The sequence below is a fragment of the Vulpes vulpes genome, chromosome 12 (assembly GCF_048418805.1).
Source record: "Vulpes vulpes isolate BD-2025 chromosome 12, VulVul3, whole genome shotgun sequence".
NCBI lineage: Eukaryota > Metazoa > Chordata > Mammalia > Carnivora > Canidae > Vulpes > Vulpes vulpes.
Genome location: NC_132791.1, coordinates 88,207,258 through 88,223,940, shown reverse-complemented (window position 1 = coordinate 88,223,940; position 16,683 = coordinate 88,207,258). Strand labels below are relative to the sequence as shown.

The 16,683-nt window shown below is 44.7% G+C and overlaps 1 protein-coding gene across 2 annotated transcripts in view; it reads left to right on the top strand.

Moving 5' to 3' along the window:
* Window positions 1-4,735: 4,735 nt before the first annotated feature.
* SIRT5 (sirtuin 5) overlaps window positions 4,736-16,683 on the top strand; it is a 38,068-nt gene continuing 26,120 nt past the window's right edge. The window contains exons 1-4 of one of the 2 annotated variants that reach the window (XM_072729107.1): window positions 4,768-4,947; window positions 11,959-12,038; window positions 12,652-12,803; window positions 15,666-15,799. In XM_072729107.1, coding sequence (XP_072585208.1) covers window positions 12,689-12,803; window positions 15,666-15,799 — 249 coding nt within the window. In that variant the 5' untranslated portion in view covers window positions 4,768-4,947; window positions 11,959-12,038; window positions 12,652-12,688. Of the gene's footprint in view, window positions 4,948-11,958; window positions 12,039-12,651; window positions 12,804-15,665; window positions 15,800-16,683 lie in introns of both variants that reach the window. The other variant, XM_072729105.1, reaches the window with a different exon arrangement.

The window sequence follows — 16,683 nt, the reverse complement described above, 5'->3', positions numbered from 1 at the left end:
AAAAAGAAACAAGAAAGGGAATGTAACCTTGCTAGATCAAAGAAATTCAGGAAAAACAGGAGATAAGAAATAGTAACACATTTGGAGACAATGAGAAGATGATAGAGGAATGGATGACCAGAGCTGAGAAAGCAGAGGTGTGTGTGCAGAGGTCTCTCCAGGGCCTACAGCCTGTAAGGAAAATGATTTACTGGTTCATGCCAGGCCTCAGAGATGGATATTTTTGTACCCTATGCCCCCACGTGAACTAGCTCTGTCCTCATCCAGTGGCCCTACAATGAGGCCCAATGATGCACACCTCCTCCTCCTCCTCCTCCTCCCACACCCTAAGAATTCTATCACGTTTTGCCAGTCTTACTTATGAAGAGTTGTCAAGGATCACCAGATAATTGAGGAAAGTCTTCAACATGAAAGATCACATCAGAGAAAAAAGTAAGTCAGGGAAAATAGAACAGTGTAGGGACCAGAAGAAAAGAATACACACACATACACTATAATCATGGATGGATCAAGGTGGTAATTGCAATGTTTCTGGTTGTCTCATGCTTTTGGCTGAGATTCAGAAGGTTGAGGACAAAGTGGCTAACAAATATCCCCACCTTTTACTTTATTTATTTATTTTTAAAGACTTTATTTATTCATGAGAGATACAAAGAGAGAGGCAGAGACACAGGCAGAGGGAGAAGCAGGCTCTCTGTGGGGAGCCCGATGTGGGACTCCATCCCAGGACCCCTGGATCATGCCCTGAGCCAAAGGAAGATGATTAACCACTGAGCCACCCAGGTGCCCCAACACCCCCACCTTTTTTTTTTTTTTTAAGATCTTATGTATTTATTCATGAGACACACACAGAGAGAGGCAGAGACACAGGCAGAGGGAGAAGCAGGTTCCTTGCAGGAAGCCTGATGTGGGCCTCCATCCAGGAACTACCTGAGCTGAAGGCACTCAACCATTGAGCCACCCAGACGTCCCACAACTTCACCTTTTAAAGAGAGGTGCTAGATCATTCACGTGTAGTGGGATACAGTGGTCAATAGCCTGGGTGCAGGTGCTAGAGTGCCTGAGTCCAAATCCTGACTCTGCCCTTACTAGTTCGTGACTGTGGGGAGATCAGCTGACCTTTTTGTGTTTTGGTTTCCTTATCTGCAAAAGGAAGATCATCAAAGCAGCCGTCACAGAGTCGTTGTGAGGATTCAAGGGATTTAATAATCGATGCAAAGTGTTCAGAAAAGAGGCTGGCACTTAGAAAAAGCTCAGCGAATGTTAGCTAACTGTTACTGTTATGCATCATTAGCCCCTTACCCACCCTCAGGCCTATAGAAGGAAAGACATGAGTATAGTTGTTAAAATGTAGGTGTCTTTTTTCTTCAAAAATTTATTTGAGAGAGAGAGTGAGAGAGAAAGAGCATGAGCAGGTGGAGGGGCAGAGGGAGAAGGAGACTCCCTGATGAGCAAGGAGCCCCATGTGGGACTTGATCCCAGTACTCTGGGATCATGACCTGAGCTGAAGGCAAATGTTCAAACAACTGAGCCACCCAGGTGCCTCAAAATGTAGGTGTCTTTCCTGTACTATCATGGGGGAGCATTGGGGAGTCCGTCCTTAACCTCCAGTCAACTGAGGAGAGGGCTTCAGTAAGCACCCAGAGCCTTTGACCTGTGTGCCCTAGAGCTGGATGGACTCCAGGACTGATATTTGGTAGGTACCTGAGAAAGCCCAAAGGTGAGAAGATGAGGCTAGACAGGCTTGAAGCGGTACAACAAAGAGTGAGGGTTTTGTAGGAACACCCCCATTTCTAGGATTTGGCAGGGAAAAGATTTATCCACATTTTTCATGGGCTGGATATGGCCCCATGGAAGGGGAGTTGGCTAGTGGTTTTCTTGGAAAGGGTCCTATTTCGTGGACTTTCTGCCAGGGGAGAGACGGCCTCAGCCAGCAGAGGTTCAAGCTTGCCAAGATGCAGAAACTGAGAGGGCCTTGATTGCGTCAAGGGAACTATGGCTAAAAGGACCCTCGAAACTACACAGAGCTCCCACATAAGGAAGAATGGACATCTGGACACAGCTGGGACTTTGATCTTATCCTTTTTTTTTTTAATATTTTATTTATTTATTCATGAGAGACACACACAGAGAGACAAGATATAGGCAGAGAGAGAAGCAGGCTTCCTGTGGGGAGCCCAATGTGGGACTCGATGCCAGGATCCTGGGATCACGACCTGAGCTGAAGGCAGACATTCAACCACTGAGCCACCCAGGTACCCCTGCAAGTTTTTTTTAATTGGGAAATCTACTTTTTTTTTTTTTTTTTTTTAGGTTTTATTTATTTATTTGAGATAGAGAGTGAGAGAGAGAGAGAGCACAAGCAGGGGGCAGAGGGAGAGGGAGAAGCAGACTCCCCAATGAGCAGGGCCCTGATGTGGGGCTCCATCCAGGCCCCCAGATCATGACCTGAGCTGAAGGCAGACACTCAACCCCTGAGCCACCCAGGTGCCCCAGTTTTGCAGTCTTGATGTCTATGTTCTTGCTGCTCTCCCGTGGTATTGAATAAAACCCTCGGAAAACTTTAGCCTTCTCATAAGTATGTTAAAATCAGTCCATTGATAAAGGACACACAGCCTATATGTTTAAGTCCCTGTTTGCATTTGTATCAGAGGTTTAAAGAGGGCACTCCACTCGTGAGGGGCAGCATGGTAATCAGCAAAGTAAGTGACTCTAAGAGGATATAAAAGTCGGGGTGGGGGGAGATTTTCTTCCCAGAGGTAAAGTTGGGCATGTCTGAATCTCACCAAAGGGAGGAGGCAATAAACACTACCTCCCAGCCTATGTGCTCCTAAACTGCTCGGTTATGCCAGGAAAACCTTTGTAAATAGGGTGAGTTATGGATAAACTGTTTTTGCTTGTTTATTTTTGGTTTGTTCTGTGCTTCTAGGGACTCATAAGCAACATGAAATAAAAAGTAATTTGCTTCTTCATTTTGATCAAGATAGCTAAGCCGCTATCCTCTGAATTCTAGGCTGCTTTCCTGTGAAGATGCTCATTTATTCATGTAATATATATGAAGTGAAACAATCAATTGGCATTCACTGTCAGGTACTGTGAGGGAATGGGAATTCCTTGGTGAGCAAATAGAGACAAAAAGGTCATCTTCTGGGAAGCCTAAAGCTTGGTGGGGGAGAGAAATAGCATGGAGAAAGCATTCCAGGATGAGGGGACAGTCTGTTTGAAAGAACAAGGCCATCAGGAATTTCAGCTGGAATTGCTTGGAAGGAGAGAATTGTGGCTAATGCTTTGAGAGGAAGAGTCAGCTCTTTGGAGCCTGGAAGAAGGGATGGGGTGGAGAGTGGGGTGGAAGGGAGCTGTAGGTAGTAGACTCAGGGAGCGCCACGCCTCAGTGGTGGCTGAACCTGTGGGTGGTGGCTGAGGGTACTTGCTGGGCCTTGAGACCAGGAAAGGTGGCTGTGAGGGGCCCTGAGCCTCCTCAGTGTCCGAATTAAAGGAAGGATGAACACTTAGTGGCTCATCTCACAGGCATAAAAAGCAACAGAACAACTCCTTGGTGAGAGGCAGTATATTTGGGAGGCTGGACCTTTGTATCTGGACCTAAAGCACTTAGGTTCAAATCCTAGTTCTACCAACAACTTGGACAGTTACTTGAAAATGGGGTTTATACTGTTTTATCCAGTGGTGGGGAAGATTTAAATTGGCCTAATGCATGTTAAGTTCTTATAAGTGTTTGCCACCATGTCAGTGCTATAAACACATTAGGGAAAAAAACAGGCAGATGTGAGACCTGCCTCCAAAGTCCTTGGCCTCATTGGTTCTCTGAGGGGCTGGGAGCAAGAGGGGTTTCCAAAGTGGGCTGAATTTCCAGCCAAATAGGGAAGTGGTTGAGGTTTGAGATGGGAAAACAAATGTTAAGGTAACACTTTTTTTTTTCATCCCAAGTTCCCAGAGCACTTGCCGTTCAGATCCATCGACAGGCTCATGAGCCATTCCACTGTAGTAACGGTCGTGCTACAGGTAAGCCTGAATCCAAATGAGAAAGATGAGCGATTTTAAGGGGAATCAGACACGCAGAACCGCATGGGTCACTGAGTCCTTAGAGACCCTCAAAGCGAGCACGCAGGTAAGGATCACAGTGGTGGGGGATCCCTGGTGGCTCAGCGGTTTAGCGCCTGCCTTCGGCCCAGGGCATGGTCCTGGAGACCCGGGATCGAGTCCTGCATTCCCGTATTCCCCCATCGGGCTCCCTGCGTGGAGCCTGCTTCTCCCTCTGCCTGTGTCTACCCCCCGCCCCCGTGTCTCTCATGAATAAATACATAGAATCTTAAAAAAAAAAAAAAAAATCACAGTGGTGGTGCCAGGAACCCAACTGGAAGCACCATCACTGGAAGCAGCGTTTCAAGGAGGGCTGCCCCAACATCTGGAATGCACTGTCCCGCAGCTGCATCATCCAGCGGTGGCTCCACGCAGAAAAGAGGTAATAAATCACGACTTAAGACGGAGGGTCGCTCACAGCGGCGCAGCCCCGCTCCCCTGGCCCGGGCAGGTGAGCCCCTGGAGCTGCGCCCCCCCACCTGCCCCGCAGGTGGGCTCGGAGCGGCCGGGACGGCTCCGAGGCCTCCCTCCGCTGCGGCGGACCCGGACCCCCGCGGGGCGGGGCCTGCCGGGGGCGGGGCCTGCCGGGGGCGGGGCCTGCCGGGGGCGGGGCCTGCCGGCGCATGCGCGCTCCCCCGCTTCCGGGGTCCATGCCGGGCGGAGCAGCGAGGGGGAGGGGAGTGGGCCCCGCTTCTGCGGGAAGCCGACCCCCCGGAGCCCCCGGGCAGGGCCGCCACACGTGCGGAGCCTCGAGCCCGGGCGTGCTCCGGGCCTAGCCTGCGGGGCCGCTCCCGCCCGGGAGACGAGGGAGGGGCCGGAAGCGAGGTCAAGGTCCCGCGGCCGGAGCAGGTGGGCCCCTAGGCCGCCGTGCGGGGGGAGCCCGGGGGGGCCTGCGCCGAGCGTCGGGCCCGGGGGGAGCCCGCGTGGCCCCCGCCGCAGCCTGGGTGGCCCGCGACGGCGGCCGGGGCTGGCGGCTGCGGGGCGGGGCGGGAGGGAGCGGGGACCGCGCTGGAAGGTGCCGCCGGGCTGTGGCTGTGGAGCGGGGGTGGGGCAGGAGGTCGGGCTCCCGGGGAGGGTGCCTAAGGCTCTGCAGGGCGAGGGGTCCCGAGCGCCGGCGGGGCGGGGAGCGAGCGCGGGGAGCCGGCTGTTGCACGTTGCAGGCGGTGGGGGGTGTAGGCTGGAGCGCTGGGCGGAGCGGAGACCTGGAAAGCCTGGTGCTTGGAAGCCAGAAGCAGCACCTGCTTGGTGGTGGGGGTGGGGGTGGGGGTGATCCAGCAGGTCCGAGGCTGGACGTGGCCAAGAGGAGCCAGACGACCACGCGGGTTAGCAAGGTGGATGGAGGTGTCTGGTGGCCTTGGTGAGAGCTTGGTGGAGGGGATGGCCAGGCACTGCTCCATTGCACTTACTTAGCTCTGAGAGGTTCAAGAAGTATTTATCTGTGTAAGTTTTTGCAGTTCCTATTTTTTAAAATGTTTTTTTTTTTTTAAGATTTATTTATTTATGATAGACACAGAGAGAGAGAGAGAGAGAGGCAGAGGGAGGGAGAGGGAGGGAGAGGCAGGTCCATGCCGGGACCCCGACGCGGGACTCGATCCCGGGGCTCCAGGATCAGGCCCTGGGCTGAAGGCAGGCGCTAAGCCGCTGAGCCACCCGGGGATCCTTAATCTCGAATTCCTGATCTAACCTTTCATTTGTTGTATTTTTCAGGATTGGTAGGATGCCACAGGGAGCATACAGACATTTTTCTTTTTTCTTTTCTTTTTTTCTAATTCAGTAGGTGATTTCGAAAGTTTGGTTAAACAAGAGACTGCCATTCACCCAGAATAACCTCCAGTGTTTGGGGAGCCAGTCCTACACCCAGAAAGCTCCCAATGACTGTTTGATGAATGCATTTATTTTCTCCCCACAGGGGAGAAATGACTGTTTGATGAATGCATTTATTTTCTCCCCTGTGGCCCTGTCTTCCCTCCCTGAATATAAAAGGCAGGGTAATGGATTTCTCCATTCACTGAATCAGCACAGTGCTGGCCTGTGCTGCCAGAGGAATTTGCTTTTCCACTTGAACAGGGTTGTAGGATTGTGGAAGGTAGAGCCACTGCTCACCCTGACACCCCAGAGAGGCAAATAAATGTTGGCATAGAAGATGCTTCCAGTAGATCCTCTGTGGGAGCATCTTGAAAATAATCTTACGTTCTGAGCATTTTTTGATCTTGGAAGCACATTTCAGGTGGCACTGTTGTAAAACACGTAAATGTTTTGTATTTAATTCCTACTTTGCACATTCACGGAAAGACTTGCAGAACACCTTTGGATTAATGGAAAATTTAGCAAAGCGTTTCCCACATTCTTTAAAAAAAAAAAATCGTGGAATGTTCACTGGTAAAACAGGAAGCATAATGGTTTTATGAGACCAGAAGTTTTCTGATTCATTAGTTAAGATAGACACGGAAAACTTAGATTCTACTAATAAATTAATAAGTTAGTATGAGAAGAGATATGAAATGCAAATAATATATATGTTTAGAAAGTATTTTGATTGTATTATAGCCCGTGAGTGTGTGTATACATGCATCTGTATGTGTAATACACATGTTTGTCATTAGACATAATTCACGTCTAATGGATTAGATGAGAACTAAAGATGTCTTCCCAAAAAGTACTTGGTGATTGCATTTCCTAGGCAAAGAATCTAGAAACTACTGATTTTTGGAAATGTTGAAACATGAACAAGTAAAACTTCGTCCTACTTTATTATTTTGAGTTCAGTGTTCCTGGTGAAAGTAATTTTATTACTCAATAATGAAAACATTTGAATAGGAAAACTTAGATGAAAAATTAGTAACATTTTACCCAGGCATTATGTCCTAATCTTGTCAATCATACAATAAAAAATTCCTTAATATTCCCAAGTGTTTAAAAATTTTTTTAAAAGATTTTATTAAGTAATATCTACACCCAAAGTGGGGCTTAGACTCACAACCCTAGGATCGAGTCTCATGCTCTACCTAATAAGCCAGCTGGGCACCCCAGTATTCTCAAATTTTTGACAACTGTTTATAATTAGCAACAAATTCAATACTCCTGCTCAGAATAGAATGAAGATTTGTCTTCATTTCATAGCTATTTGGCAGAAGACCTATCACTGAGACCTTCTTGCATAAGAACTGTATAGACAAAGAGCACTGTAGCCGGCTGCTTTATTTTAATGCCTCTGTTGATTGGATTTTCCTTAAATTGTTTAAAGTTCTTAATGCTTTAAAATCCTACCTTCATGTCTGAGGAAAAAATAGGACAGTTTATTCAGGAGTTACCTAGAAGTCTTTGACCGTAAGCAGGAATGTTTGCAAACATTTGAAAACCTACAGAAGAAAAGAATTTTCTGGAACAAAGTGATGTCTTCAAATTTTAGCAGTGGACTCAAACTTTTTTTTTTTTTTTTAAGATTTTATTTATTTACTCATGAGAGACACACAGAGAGAGACAGAGGCGCAGAGGGAGAAGCAGGCTCCATGCAGGGTCTCCAGGATCATGCCCTGGACTGAGGGCGGTGCTAAACCGCTGAGCCATCCCGGCTGCCCAAACATCTTCCTTCTTGAGAGAAGTAACTAAAGATATATATTAAGCTAAAAATGATCACATAAATAACTTCATGTAATACGTGTGAAGGTTTTAGGCAAGTTAGTATTCCCAGTATTGGGAACTTTGATTTTCACAGTTTTTATCAAGATGTGCAAATTTAACAATTATCATCTATGACAGTATCTTAAAGCCTCAAATGAATTTTTTCTTGATAATTATTGAAGCTGGCTGATGGGAGCATAAGAATTCATTATACTATTTTTGTGTATGTTTAAGTTTTTCCATAATTAAAAAAAAACTATCACAACCCCTCACTTGTTACTTACTGAGGTATTTCAAATAATTAGTTTTCCCAAATAAATTGAAGTTTCTGAAAAGCCTATCCTGCCCATGCCAGGTGAAAATCATGTCAAGCCATTTCCCCCTTGCATCCTTTATAAATGGGGCACTAGGGTGATTTTCATGATGGTTCAGCATTCCCATCGTTGCAGTCTGCAGGCTGCTTACCAGGGTTCCTCTGTACCCTGGTCAGCCCACCATCTTCCCCCACCCCCATCAGCAGCCAGGGGCCTTTTTTGGTGTTCCCAGGCTCTGACCTGCATTCCTTCTTTGCAGAAAGGACTCCAGGCAGCCAGAGGGTCTTGTCCCATGAGGTTGTTGTAGAAACCAGCACTACACCATTTTTCTCTAACCTACCCTCTTTTTCAAAATTCCAAGCTGCTTCTCTAGTCTTTTTGATTACATCAGGGATGGGTTATGCTGCAAATTTGTCATTGTGCTTGCTTTTTGTTTTTAAGTGAGGTTTATTGAAATCTGACTTAGGTATTATGAAATTTCACCCTTCTTATTATACAGTTCCATGAGTTTTTGGAAACCACTACAAAATAAAGACATAGAATTTTCCACTGCTTTACTGCTTTAAAAAAGTTCCCTGGCCCTCCCTGCCTCCTCTCTCCCCCAGTTCCTGCAAACCAAGGATATGATTTCTGTACCTACAGTTTTGCTCTTTCATAATATCATATAAATGATCTCAAATAGTATGTAGGTTTTGGTTTTAGCTTCATTTGCTTAGCATAATGCTTTTCTTTATTTTTTGTTACTTCAAAATAATTATAGGTTTACAGAAATGTTGCAGAAATAGTACACAGAATTCCCATATATTTTTCATCCAATTTCCCCTAAGGTTAACGTGTTACCAAACTAGAATACAAGGATCTAAACCAGGACATTGACATTGGCAAGATACTGTTTGCTATTTTTGCCTCTGCAAAATTTCACTCAAATTTTGCCACTTCTCCCAGCAGTGTCTCCTTTCATGTCTTGAATCCAACCCAGAATCCCTTTGGAGAATTTCTTTGTCATGTCTCTTTAAGTCTGCAATCTGGGGAGAAGTCCCCAGTCTTTATTTGTCATTAACTTGGTAACTTTTTTTTTTGAAGAGTACCAGTCAATTTTGCTGTAGAATGCTTCCTCCACTGGAGTTTTACTGCTGTATTTTTAATAATTAGATTGAATGCATTTTTGGGGGAAATTCTACAGAAGTGATGTTTTGCCCTCCCATTGCATCCTCTAAGGAGGTAGATGAAGTCAGTATGTCTTATTACTGACGATGTTAATTTTGATCACTCAGTTGAGGTTGGGTCTGTTAGCTTTTTCTCCTGTCAGGTTACTATTGCATAATACTTTAAAAGCTCACTCATGTTTTTGCGTAGAGTGGCAGTTTATTCTTTTCATTGTGGAATAATATTTCATTGTACAGATGAATCACAGTTGGTGTTTTGTTTTGTTTTTTGTTTTTCCCCCTTTATAAGTTGACGGACATTTGGTTTGCTTCCTTGTTTTGTCCTGGCCCTATGCAATGGACCCTGGTGTTCTGTTGAACATAATTTCAGTACCAACATCAGACAAGGCTCTCCTTTGACCACAGTGAATGAGGACAAAGACAAGACAACTCCATCATTAGGTCTGAACCCAGACAAAAACAAGAACATTTTCTAAACCACAAAAATGACAGACCATTCTCCTATCCTGGCTAATAGGAGAGACTGCTGTGTCTTGACCCCAGCTCTAGCCCTGTTTCACTCGTTGCACCTTTTCAGGAAGGTTCTCGAAGATAACCAAGGTGTCCTGTTCCCTGACGGTCTAGAACAAAGCTTGCTTCTAGCAACTCTCGCTAGCCTTCCTGACACAGACCCAGCTCCTGTAATAAATCCGTGCTAACACTGTACCTGAGACACTTTGCAGGTCCTCACAGTGTGCTGCTCTCTCCTTGCAACTTGCTCAACCTCAGGTGTGTTTGTGGTCTTTCAATGGAGAGCACGGACACTGTAAACCTACAAACACATGCATTGAAAATCCTTGCTTTTCCTCTGGTCTCCAAACACGCTATTTCTCACCCCACCTCCAACTCTTTTTACTCATTACTTGGGAAATCTTCCATTTTTTAAAATGCAAATGTAGATAAATGCTATAGTATATACTTCTATCTCCTTCCGTTTCTCTTACAAAACACTATATGCATCTGACTTTTTCCCCCTCTTTATATTCTGGAGATACCGGTCAAGGTTCTAGAGAATGTCTTGGGATGCCTGGCTGGGTCAGGCGGTAGAGCATGCAGCTCTTGATCTTGGGGTTGTAAATTTAAGCCCTATGTTGGGCATAGAGCTTACATTAAAAAAAAAAAAAAAAAGATTAAGAGAGAATGTCTTTTTTTTTTTTTTTTAACATGAAATCTGCACATTGGAATGCTTTGTGGAATGAAATAATCCAATTTGTCACTAACAGGTTTTTAAAACCTTTCTATTTTATTTTTCATTTTTAAATTTTTTTAGTAACTGGTTTTTGAGCCTCATCTTCCAGACATTTTAAAATATTTTAAAAATTTTATTTAAATTCAATTAACATATAATGTATCATTGGTTTCAGAGGTAGATTTAGTGATTCATTAGTCTTATATAACACTCACTGCTCTTTCTATCCTGTCCTCCTTAATGTCTGTCACCCAGTTACCCCCTTCCCCTACCTCCCTCCCCTCCAGCAACCCTCAGTTTGTTTCCTATGGTTAGGAGTCTCTTATGGTTTCAGACATTTATTTTTAACCTCTCTTACTATCCTCTGCTCTGCTGATACCAGCCATCACTTCTTTTTTTTTTTTTTGTCTGCTTATAAATACAGTGGCAAATTACATTTAATCACTTTGTTCATTTGTTTTTTTTAAATTGTAGTAAAATACACAGAACATAAAAATTTACCATCTTAACCATTTTTTTATTCATGAAAGACAGAGACAGAGACATAGGTAGAAGGAGAAGCAGGCTTCCTGTGGGGAGCCCAATGCAGGACTGATCCCAGGATTCCATCCCAGGACCTCAGGATCACCACCTGAGCCAAATGCAGATGCTCAACCCCTGAGCCTCCCAAGTGCCCCCCATCTTTTTTTTCTTAAGGTTTTATTTATTTATTTATTTATTCATTTATTTATTTATTTATGAGAGACACAGAGAGAGAGGCAGAGACAGAGGCAGAGGGAGAAGCAGGCTCCCTGCAGGGAGCCTGATGTGGGACTCAATTCCAGGACCCCAGGATCACACCCTGGGCCAAAGGCAGACAGTTAACCGCTGAGCCACCCAGGCACCCCAATGTGCCCCTTTTTAAGGGAACAGTTCAGTAGTGTTAAGTAAGTACATTTACTTTGTTGTATAATCAATCTCTAAACCTTTTTATTTTACAAAGCTGAAACCCTATGCCCATTACCTTTATTTTTAAACTATCCTATAGTTCACATACAGGAAAATTAACCCTTTTTGAGTGTAGTGTTTCATGGGTTTTGACAGACACAATTGTGTAACCACAGCCTTAATCAAGTCGTAGGACAGTTTTGTCACCCTTGAGAATCCCCTCCGGCCCCTTTGTGTTTTCACTCCTCCTTGCTCAGGCAGCCACTGGACCTATTTTCTGTTCCCTTAGTTTTGTCCCTTCTAGAATGTCATATTGGTGGATTCATATGCATATTTTATTGTCATTCTGGGTATTGTGACTGTGCCATTGTTTACTGAACTCATCCCCCATTGATAGACAGGTTGTTTCCAATCTCTTGCTGTTAACCACAGTGATCTAAAGAACAACTGTAGATCTGTCATTTTGAATGTGGGCAACTCTGTTTAAAAATTTTCCACACTTGGGATTGCTAGGTCAAAGGGCAAATGCACTGGTAATTTTGATAGGTTGTCTTCCAAAGGGATTATGACATTTTGGTAAATGTGTTATTTTTCTGTTTTCTAGATCTACAGACCTTTCATTCTGAGTTCTTCCAACAGTTTGCCCACTCGATCAGAGTCAGCCCTGCCAGTTACCCTTTTGATGTCAGTGAGCCAAATATTGTCCTTCTCTGTGTCTGGTTTTTTATAAAATTCCTCAGGGCTGGATAGAAATTTACTAAATGTGTTTTAAGTCACAGTTTCTTTTGATTTGATGTCCTCTTGGTCTTATTTGTTGGCATAGTACAAGTCTTCTCTGCCCAGTTCCATTCTCAGAATTTACATTCTCGTAGAAACTGTATTTTGACCAAAAGTTTGAGAAGGCATGCCTTTTCCTTACCTTTTCATACCTTTTAAAAAGCAGCAGAACTTGTTTTTTTCAAATGAATTTTCCCATCTTACCCCTTCCCAAGCCTCTAAGGCAGTATTTCTCAAACTTGGAGAATACTGCTGGTCTGGAGGCCAGTCTTTGAGAACCACTGCTTCAGGGCCCCTGGGAGTGCTTGAGAACACAAGTGGGAAACAGTTGGTTTAGAGGACGAATACCATCAAGATCTGTTACTAATGATTTTTATAAAGGGCATTCTTACATATATATATATATATACACATATATATACATATGTATATATACACACACACACACATATATAGATAGATACACACATGTATGTACAAAAACAAGTTGATTTTATTTGTTTCTGTGGTTTTTTTCTAGAACCCATCTCAGGAATTAGTACCGCAAAGACAACTTGATGCAACCTCTTCAGATTGCCCCCTGTCGATTATTTTATGGGCTGTATCGTGGATTGAAGTCTCCAGCCTCCACTGGAACCCGGATTTGCCCAACAATGGCTCGACCAAGTTCAAGTAGGTCTTTCTCAGCCTGCCACCCCCTTCATCTCCAGTGGAATTTGTAGTACCTGAGAGTTCCTGGACTTTGAGGGGGAATGTCTATAGTGGCGCGAGTGCTAGGCAAGCTTTTGGAGAAAGCTGCCATCTTTCCTCAGGCAAGCCCCTTCCAGAACAGGGTCTGGGATTACCTCTGAGTAGTCAAACTGAAGTCCTTTGGAGACATTTTATTGCTTCTCCCAGAATATTTGCATTCAAGCTTCTCACCTAGGATTTGTCTTTTAAAGTCCTTGCCTCTCAGCGAGGTTTGTCCTTACAGCATTATATGGAGTTAAATGTTCTGCACAGATGGGATTCTTATCTCTAACTGGGCTCTTAATCTGTAGTGAATATAGCGCCCAACAGATTTATATAATACAGGATCTTTGGTGGGCCTGTTAAACATGTGTTAGTATGGCATTGAAAGGCCAAGCTGACCTCTTTTGTTATTTTTCAACTTCTGGATAACTTCTTTCTAATATTGCAAGTGTGCCCAGACATACCAGCCCCTCCTTCCATTTTGCCCAAGTTCAGGAACAGAAAACAACCAAATCCCTTGGGAATAAGGCAGGCTGCTTGAATCTATGGGGGACCCACAGCTGTGTGCTTGCTTGACTTCTGCCCAGAGTGGGCCATCTGGGTTTGGAACTGCAAAATGTCCTGGGGTATTTTCCCTCAGTCATTGGGAAATGCCTCTTCTTCTTTCTTCTTTCTCCTTTCTCCTTTCTTCTCCTCCTCCCCCTCCTCCTCCTCCCCTTCCCCCTCCTCCTCCTCCTTCTCCAGATTTTACACCATGTTAACATTCTTGTATTTGCATCCTGTTTTCCAAGAACCAAACCCAAGCTGACCTTCTTGTTTCTAGAAGTTGCTAAAAGTGGGACCTTAATAGAATCACCTTAACTAGGATCTGTTCATCAGTAGGATGACGTTTCAGGTTTGTTTGCTTTTTTAAAGATGTTTAGAGCTAAGGGAAAGCATTATGAGTGAACTTTGAAGTCCTTGAGAACATTTGTAGGGTTTGAACCCTGAAGTCATACAAAGAGTCCCTGGTAAAGTACTCTTTTTTCTATTAAGCATCTTGTTTTTTTCAGGAGATTAGACCAAACTGCAAACTCTAATCCACCCAGACTGGGTTTCTTTTTTTGAATTCTTCCTGGTTGGACAGCTTTAGTGAGCCTCATTTGTCATACTGGTCTATCTCCAAAGGGAATGTGAGCGTGGGCTAAGCTTCGGCATGGTCGGCAAATGGTTGAGCTAGTTATATCATAAAGGAACAGTGTACCAGCACCATCTTAAATCCTTTGGGACTTAAACTTCCAGACGTGATCCCAGAGAGCTTTAAGAATGTGATTGGATGGCTCAGTCAGTAAAATGTCTGCCTTTGGCTCAGGTCATGATCTCAGAGTCCTGGGATTGATCGAGTCCTGAGTCAGGCTCCCTGCTCAGTGGGGAGCCTGCTTCTCCCTCTCCTTCTGCCCCTCCCCCTGCTTGTGTGCTCTCTCTGTCAAATAAATAAAATCTTAAAAAAAAAAAAAAAAAAAGAATGCAGTTGGAGAGGGAGTTGGATCCTCTGCTTCTTTCTTTCTGAGAGTCTACTTTTACTCCCTGTGCCTTCTTACCAGTAGCCAGAGAGGAAGGGAAGGGGAGAAGGGATGGGGATCTTTATTGAGGTTCTCAGTCCTGGGCCAGTCATGAAGGTGACTCTGGGCTTACCAGGCTGAGGTCTTATAAGGAAGATGGCAATATATGAGAGACCAACAGAATCTGTCTTACCAGCTTGGGGTACAAAATGGAGTCATGTTCCTTTTCATATCTCAGTTCATTGTCTCTCCACCTCCATCCCCCTATCTCTCCTTTTCTCCATTTCAGCTATCCCCAGTTCCATCTCTCAGGGGATGCTCCTTCATTCCAGGGTCTCCATTGCCTCCAGTGGGGGAGACCAGAAAACCTGCTGCACCAAGGACTCACCTGCACTTTTGCCAAAATTTGCAGTGCATTAGCATAGGTTAGCCACTCTGGGGAGATGTCTGTGTTGGCGGTGGTGGGGGTGGTGGCCACAGGCAGTGCTGGTCTGGCATTTTCCCATCCATTAGCTTTTAAAAATCTTTCTAACAGCCTGCCTGTGGGAAGGCAGTACTGTGTACATCAAACAGTCAGAGAGCAGAGGGCAAGTCCTTTCCATCAGAGCTCACAGGTGGATGGATGGGAGACAGCCGAGATTCAAAGCCAGAGTCATGGGCCCTGCTTCTTTCTTTAAGATGCTATATGCTCGCACATTAGGCCACATGAATGACGTCTTCATAGTACAGGAGTGATTTTTTTTTTTAATTTTTAAAATTTAATTTAATTTATTTTTAAAAGATTTCATTTATACATTTGATAGAGAGCATAAGCAGGGGAGCAACAGGAAGCGGCAGAGGGAGAAGCAGGCTCCCCAGTGAGCAGGGAGCCCAATGTGGGGCTCTATCCCATGACCCTGGGATCATGACCTGAGCCAAAGGCAGATGCTTAACTGACTGAGCCACCCAGGTGGCCCTGATTTTTTTTAAGATGTATTTGGTTATTTTAGAGAGAGAGACAATCTCAAGCAGACTCCATGCCCAGCGTGGACCCTGATACAGGGCTCAATCTCTTGACCCTGAGATAGCAACTTGAGTGGAAATCGAGAGTCAGATGCTCAACTGCCTGAACCATGCAGGTGCCCCTGTATAGGACTGATTTTTATTTGGGTATCCTAAAGTATGATTTCACACGAGGTCAAGTCCAAATATGAACAATCAATACAGGATATAAATGTCCACATGGTACACTGGATTTATAAAGATTTTGTTCTTTCTTCAGATATGGCTGATTTTCGGAAGCTTTTTGCAAAAGCGAAGCACATAGTCATCCTTTCAGGGGCTGGCGTTAGTGCTGAGAGCGGAGTCCCGACTTTCAGAGGAGCTGGAGGCTACTGGAGAAAATGGCAAGCTCAGGTGAGGGGCGTTTCCAGAATTCCAGGGGTTTCCTCTGAATGAAACCATGGCAGAGTTTGACTCAAAGCCTGATGCCTAACCCAGGGGGCAAAGTTCCAAAATTAACTGTGATTCTTGTCTTGCTTATTGTGGCATCAAAACACAGTGTGTGTGATGAAGGATTAAGGTCTCAGACATAAGCAAAATAGCCGCTTTCCTTGCTTTTTAGATCTGTATAGATTGTATTTATTCCCATAACAATTTATTTTTTAAATTTTTTTAAAGGTTTTATTCATGTATTCGTGAGAGAGAGAGAGAGAGAGAGAGAGAGAGAGGGAGGCAGAGACACAGGCAGAGGGAGGAGCAGCCTCCTTGGGGGTAGCCCGATGTGGGACTTGATCCCAGGACCCTGGGATCATGCCCTGAGCCAAAGGCAGATGCTTAACCACTGAGCCATCCAGGCATCCCATATTCTCATAACAATTTGGATTTCTTCTGGTAATTAGAGTCAGAGAAATCTTGGTTAGCATAGTTCATCAGTCTTCTACAGATTTTGAAATTAAATACTACACATTTTTAAAGTTCCTGTGACTTTTCATGTATTTTTAAAAGATTTTATTTATTTATTTGAGAGAGAGAGAGAGAGAGAGAGTGCATGAGTGGCGGTGGGGAGTAGACAGAGGGAGAGAGAGAAACAGATGCCCCGCTGAGCAGGGAGCCCCATGGTGGGGCTCAATCCCAGGACCCTTAGATCATGAGCTGAGCCCCAAGGCAGATGCTTAACCACCTGAGCCACCCAGGTGCTCTTGAAATTTTCATATCTAAAGCCACAGTTGCACTGTTGAAGGCTTAGAGCTTCATGTGTAAAACTTTATATGAAGGCTATTAGAATGAAAGCTCTATGG